This window comes from Priapulus caudatus, unplaced genomic scaffold, assembly GCF_000485595.1.
Source record: "Priapulus caudatus unplaced genomic scaffold, Priapulus_caudatus-5.0.1 Scaffold541, whole genome shotgun sequence".
NCBI lineage: Eukaryota > Metazoa > Priapulida > Priapulimorpha > Priapulimorphida > Priapulidae > Priapulus > Priapulus caudatus.
The window spans coordinates 92,428-99,761 of record NW_014577602.1 but is presented as its reverse complement, the minus strand read 5'-3'; the positions used below and the strand labels follow the sequence as shown (position 1 = coordinate 99,761).

Sequence of the window (7,334 nt, the reverse complement as noted above, 5' to 3'; positions counted from 1 at the left end):
GAGGCAAAACCTCAAACTCTGGACCCTGACCCACATATCCTTGACCCCAAACCCTGAACTCTGAACCCAAACCTCAAACACTAGGCCTACTCTAGACCCGGGACCTATGATGCTATACTGTATCTTTTAAGTCTATACCTAGATTTGTGGACCCTTCACCTTGACTCATATATTTCAGGATACTGAAATATAACATCAAAGCAGAATCCTGTTTCAGGTCCTGTCAGACCTGTGCCTGTGGACCCTGAGTCCAAGTTTGACTTTCTGAGTTCAATGCTCACACCTTGGACCCTAACCTGTGAATTTTGGACCCAGAACCCGCGACCTAGTTCTCTGAACGCATACCTCAGATTTATTAGATTTTAAACAGATTAAAACCAGATACAACCTGAATGTTTACTCACCATAGAAAGCAGCCGGCAGCATGGTTACCTAAAAAAGCCCCGTGATTCATTTTCCCCTAGATGGCAGCACATATGCTCGTTTGCTTTATTTATTTCGATAATTAATAATGCTATCGTCAACGGCTTTACACCACTACTACATTAATTAATTAATTTATTTATATACATTAATTACATTTACAATATAATTATTAATTAATATGCAGCTAGAGCTAGCTGCCTGTTAAGCACAAAGGTTGACAGTTGTGCAGAAGCAGGAATAGAAGCAGACCATCAGTAGATAGTCTGACATCTGACCCAATTTTTTTTTTCAAAATGTGGACCTTTTTCCATCTAGAAATTTTTAGTGAGGCAACTGCCTCATTTGCCTCAATGTAGCTACGCCCCTGACTATGAGCCCCAGTAGATTTGACTAACAGACAGCACCGTTATTCATGCGTGGACAGGACGCGGTGACTACGGCTATACTACACAAGTAGTATTCAGTATAAGTATACACACAGTAGTAAGTATACACAGTGATACTGCGCGCAGCGAATTTAGCGAATTCTAACCACAATTTACGACACCTGCGAGACGACTGGAATAGTCAGTTTAGAATAATATGGCGTCGCCGTTCTGCGCAGAAAGACTAGCAGCATGGAAAGGTCGGTATACCGACCGACAGACTAAAAATCGAATTATCCACGATGAACAAACAGAGTCTCCATGAAACGTGTGGCACACGCGCGCGCGTAAGGGGAATGGGGAGTGAGTTCAGCCTTTACCTCTGCCCTTTTCATCCGCGCTGCTAGTAGAAAAAAAAACGAAACAAGACGCCGAAAATAAATAACCGCTACCGAGTAAACAACAGAGAATTTACGAATTTAAATGGCTATATCATAGCAGCTGCTGAATACAAACTAGGAAATTCTCTAGCTGCTGGGTGAGCACCTTCCCATTGCTCCCTTACCCCATGAGGGATTGGAAGCCAGGATGGTATTGGCACCACACAGCTCTCGTAAGAACTTCATCGCCAGCCACAGGCACCCCGTCGCGTCTATACCTTGCACGCCGCCCGCCTACAAATCAATCGACATGCACTGTGTAGATGGACGTACTCCCGTTGTCATCGTCGTCGTCGTCGTCGCCGCAGCGCGGGCGCGGGGTCCGTTCCGTATGCCGTCCGCACGCGTGAAGTTCCTGTGGTGAACGTGACGACCGACGACGCGTGTGCGTGCGTGCGTGCGTGCGTGCGTATTTGTATGCATGTATATGGAGATTGGGAAGCGGGGGGAAAGCGGCAGACAAGCAGGTGCTCATGCACGCCAGCAGGAAAACTACACAAACAGCATGTAGATGCGCGAAGCCCCTCATCATAACCACGAAGGGGAAAATATTTAGGAAGAATGTGATCACAGGTTGTGTGCCGACTTACACTGCCGATGTAGCACAGTGCACCGGGAAAGGGGCGGGGGGGACAACAGAGAGACGAACACGCTCTCATTCCTTAAGGATTTGCACAGTAAGATTCGAATGTTTGAGACACTCACGTTCGCTCTAAGTTACTCTATTTGTGAGAGGCTTCGTGCGTGTGCGAAATCGACCCATCCACCTGGCGTCACTGACATGCAGCTCTAGCCCATAGTTGTTGTGATACGACACTCTAAAAGATAATGCTTAGCAGTGAAGTACCGCAAATTCGAGTTTTGTGCGCATGCGTGAGAAGTGCGTGTAAACTGGGTGAGCGTGGCCGACACAGCAAAAACATCCAAGAGTGACATAGTCAACTTGCTCAGATAGATAGGTCAAATAGGTTAGCATGGGGTTAAAAGTTAGAGATAGCGTTAGGGTTAGAGTTAGGGTTATAATTGGGAATACAATTAGGATTATGCTAAGGGTTCGTGCTAGGGCTAGTTTTAGTTCTTCGTTTTTTTTTGCGACTCTCGAATTCGATCCCCGAATCCCGAGTCTGTGGTCTCAGTCGTCACCCCGTCGGGAAACTCTCGCGTAGCCGCGGACGACGGACGGACGCCTCGCCCCGCCGCGCCGCGTGACAACGACGGCCCGCGCGATAGCTTACCCCAGGTGGGCTTGGAGACGAGCGCGGCTTTAGCGCCGCACAGCTCTCGCAGGAACGTCATCGCGAGTCGCAGGGCTCCCGTACCGCTGAGGCTCTGTACGCCTCCCGCCTGCAAGCACAGCCGTAGACACACACACACGGGTGAGGGGCTAGAGTCGGGCCGCGCGCGAGAGGGAAGACCGCGCGAAGCGTTAGGCTGCGTACCGACAGACAGGTAATCACAATGACGCGCCCTCGTTGGATAGAGGGCGCTACGAGAGAACGGCGGCCACAATGATGACTGTTTGTCAGGTAGGGGGCGTTCTGAAAGGCTGCAATGATGACTGTTTGTCAGGTAGAGGTGCTCTAAGAGAAGTCACCACAATGACGAATGTTTGTCAGGTACGGGGCACTATAAGAGGCCATCTCGATGACAACTGTTTGTAATGTAGGGGGCACTGCGAAAGAAAGGTCACCACAATGACGATTGTTTGTCAGGTAGGGGTACTACGAGAGAACCGTCTCCACTATAACGAACACTTCTAAGGTAGGGCTGCTCTGAGAGAAGTCACCACAATGACGAATGTTTGTCAGGTACGGGGCACTATAAGAGGCTATCTCGATGACAACTGTTTGTAAGGTAGGGGGCATTGCGAGAGAAAGGTCACCACAATGACGATTGTTTGTCAGATAAGGGGTACTACGAGAGAACCGTCTCCACTATAACAAACACTTCTAAAGTAGGGCTGCTTTGAGAGAAGTCACTACAATGACGATTGTTTGACTGAAGATAGGGGGTGCTACGAGAGAACCGTCACCAGACTCACGACTATGACGGATGTTTCTAAAGTAGAGGTGCTCTAAAAGAAAAGTCACTACAATGACGATTGTTTGTCAGATAGGGGGCGCTCTGGGAGAAAAATCACAATGACGAATTTTTGTATAGTAATTAGTAGGGGGGCACTCTGAGAGCCTGCCACAAACATGATTGTTAGTGAGGTAGGCGGCACTCTGAGAGAAAGGCTCTGACAAAGATGATTGTCTGTCAGGTATGGAACAATCTGAGGGAAAGGCCACCACATTGAAAAACATTTTCAGGCATGGGGGGTGTATACATCATCTAGGTAACATCTAAGAACCGGGTACGCGCCTGTCGAAACAAACAAACAAATGCATGATGACGTGTAATTACGCCACACATAATACATGTCACATTTATCTAAATATTTTCGTGGCAAAACCCCACATCATATCTAACCCGTATAAAGTTGTTTCCGCTAACAGCTTCTTATTTCACATGGGCTCTTCAACGTGTTAAACAATTCGCATTAATGTTAATTACAGTTAATGCGAATTGATGCGAATTAATGTTGAATTGATGCGAATTGATGCGAATTAATGTTAATTACAGTTAATTAATGTTAAACAGTTCGCATTAATGTAAGGTCAATCCCGCATTAACAAGATAAACTTAAGGCCGTCACCGGCAAACATATTAAACGCGACAACGCTACTGACGGATCATATAACCACGAGGACGGCACCGACTATATAAACTCGAGGGCGCCACCGTACGCGACCCTCGGATGCGAGCCGACACGCTGCAGCGCCCCCTAGCGGCGACGATCGCCTCACCCTCTTCTCGGCGATGGCTGGGTTGTCGGCACCGAGCACGAGCGAGGTGGCGGCTTCGCAGAACTGCGGCATGCCCGTGATGGGCAGGTACTCCTTGGTGAGCGTCTCGTCCGCCGCCATCGACGCCTCGACCTTACGCACGACGGGAAGCACCCAGGGCTTTGCCTCGTTTGTCCTGTATGCTGCAACAAGGAAGAGAGGATTGTAAGAGTGATATGTACACACATGAGTGATAATACAAGGTGCAAATGAAAAGGATTGAGGCTATGTATCCTCGTAAGACACGGCATTGCCTTGTCTGTCCTTGTACGCTGCAAGGGGTAGAGAGGAAGGTATGAGTGTAGCACACGGATATGTAGGCTGCAAGGGGAATAGATGAAGGTATGAGTTATGTACACAGAAATGTACGCTACAAGTGGGAGAAAAAAGATATGAGTGTATAGTATACAGACATGTGTGAATACAAGGCACAAATGACATAGATAGACTAAGAGCATATTTATGTTTGTAAGACACAGCTTTGCCTCGTCTGTACTGTACGCTGTAAGCAGGAGAGAAGGCAGGCATGGCATGAATCATGAATGATATATACACAGATACGTGTGAATACAAGATTAGAATAGAGGGCAAGGGCAAGTATGTTTGTATAGCCGGGAGCACATGTGGCAATTTTTATTGACAGTACTGGCGATTTTGTTGCCAGCAACAAAATCGCCGAGAAATCGCCACGTGTGCGCTGCATGGCGATGGCGCTTTTGACGCCAGAAAATCGTCGCTGGAATATCAAACACGTTTGATATTTGTTGCCATGTCGCTGAACAATCGCTATGTGTGCGCTGCACTGGCGACGGATTCAGGCAAAAGTTTTTGGATTCAGTGTCAAAATTGCATTGAAATGTTCTTTTTTCATTCTAAAATAACGCTGGTACATCACTGAATCTTCAAGCTCCAGTTCTCTTACTAAATTATTAAAAACACCACGCGAATCACGTCGCAGCACCCACGTACGTGCCCATGTACATCTCTCTCTCTCGCTGCTGTCTGTCGACGACGCCGACGCAAAATTATTAAATATATTCCAATAACTTGAAGAACGGCTATCGTGGTGTCAATGGGCGCTTCCATTTTGAACAGGTCATGTACAGTTCATACAGTGGTATGTTGCTGACAGATGGTTACATTGTGAAGAATTGTGAACCCTCGTAGAATCGAGTGCCTTGTGAAATACAAGAGAGGGTACCAAGATACAAGATACAAGATTGTCGCCGGGTCCCGCACACGTGTCGATTTTTATCGATAGTACTGTCCATTACTGTCGATAAAAATCGCCACGTGTGCGTGCGCCTGGCTTAAGACAGCTTTTCCTCGTCTGTACTGTACACTGAAAGTGGGAGAGGAGGCAGGCATAGCATGAATGATATTTCTTCTATGGCCAATAAGCAGATAAACCAGGCTGGACTTCCCTGACATATTTCTTACATGTAGTGGTACAAACGGACACACTAAAACTTATGTACCAGTGCGTAGCTCTCTTAAGTTAAAAATACCCAGGGCAAACGATGTATGATTACGCAAATAGAGAGAAAGTATGCCGTTAGAGATACTTTGCGAAGTGTGTACAAGGACATGGCCTGACCTTCGCCATGCTGCACACTGAAAGATCTAAGTCAAAATGAAAGTCTAAGCACGTTCTATATAGAGACGTGTTTGTGTAATATATTCTTCTATGTCTATGTCTATAGTTCTCTCAGGGAATTTCAGGAGGCACGTCATTTTAGGCGGATGGGGGAGGCCCGGGAGGGGGTTGTACCAATTGGAGTCAATTACACGTGTCACAACCAGCCCCCGCCTCCAATACACAGGTATATTTCTATCAGTTTGGAGACTTACACATCATGCTGTGAAAAACATGACTGTGTTGGGATTATCAAAAGTAAACACAGCTGGAAATATGACATGCCAATATATGGCATATCGGGAGGCTTTATGGGGAGTCACAAATTAACTTGGAACAGCTTTGAAGGCATGTTGGGCCCAACATGTGTTAAAGCCCGAGACCCTGTTGTCTAAATAAAGACCTGATCTTATGTACATTCTCCTACATGATCTAAATAAAAGACACGTTCAGCTAACACTTTCGTGCATGGTCTAAATACAGACACGTTCAGCCTACATTCTCCTACACGTTCTAAATAAAGATCATGCATATATATAGCAAGTTTTAATATTCTTCTCCACGAAATAATAGTGAACACGTCCTAAGATCTAGCAATAGCTATTAACATTGATCAGAGAATTACTAAACATGCCAGATTCAGCAAACCACAAGTGCCAAACTGCACTGCAGATTACGAAAATAGTTAACAACTTAACAGTTTCCGGTTTCTTTGCAGATACACTTATGACATGCCTAATCTATATTGGATCTGATAGCACTACACATTTACCATATTCATTTATGCGTGCAAGTGCAATACATTATCCACTTGAACGTAAATGCCATGAACATGCACTTTTATCAGATATTTTAGATATATGCAATCAAGATGCAATCAGTTTAGTTAGCAGTGGTGTGCTGGCAGTTTGATAGTTGAGTCAACTTGAGTGCATTCTGTTACATTAATTACATAAACAGACACTCAGTACAGTTTTTCTATTTTTTGAGAAAAAGTCATGGAATTCTGTAGCCGGGTGCCCGAGTGAAAGTTTGTGTATGCAGCGTGCATACAGTCTGATGTGCATGGTTAGCTCATAGCCTATTGATGCTGAGAGGGTCTATGTCCCCCAGGGTACTGCCGGAATGTACATTGTGTTTAGCCTTGAACTTATGATAAACATGGTGCCATAAATGCCAACCAAATTACCCCAGGGGAGTGGACTGACTGGAAACCGTTAACCACCACTTCTGGCCAGGCGTCAGTAGGGCTCGTAGGGTCTATGTCCCCCAGGGTATACTACTGCCGAACGTACCCTGGCGTACGGGTCCGGTATACCGGGAACGTACCCTAGCCTCGTAACTACCTGAATATGGTTAGGTTCGGGTTAGGGTTAGAGGAGTAGGCGTATAGGCGACTCCTGAGACTCGTTAGTGGAGTAGGCGAGGTACGTTCCGGAATACTTAAGATCAGTACCAGCAGAACAATATAAATACACGTTGATTATATGCTTGGTACCAGGGTACGTTCCAGGTATACCGGACCCGTACACACGTAGCATCGCTGGCAGTACCCTGGCGGGGACATCGACCCTCTCAG

The 7,334-nt window shown here is 46.3% G+C and overlaps 1 protein-coding gene across 2 annotated transcripts in view; it reads right to left on the bottom strand.

Moving 5' to 3' along the window:
* Positions 1-7,334, bottom strand: part of LOC106811452 (aspartate aminotransferase, cytoplasmic-like) — a 20,948-nt gene that overhangs the window by 8,120 nt on the left and 5,494 nt on the right. The window contains exons 2-3 of one of the 2 annotated variants that reach the window (XM_014815069.1): positions 4,081-4,262; positions 2,467-2,575 (exon numbers count right to left, since the gene is read on the bottom strand). In XM_014815069.1, coding sequence (XP_014670555.1) covers positions 2,467-2,575; positions 4,081-4,262 — 291 coding nt within the window. Of the gene's footprint in view, positions 1-1,356; positions 1,466-2,466; positions 2,576-4,080; positions 4,263-7,334 lie in introns of both variants that reach the window. The other variant, XM_014815070.1, reaches the window with a different exon arrangement.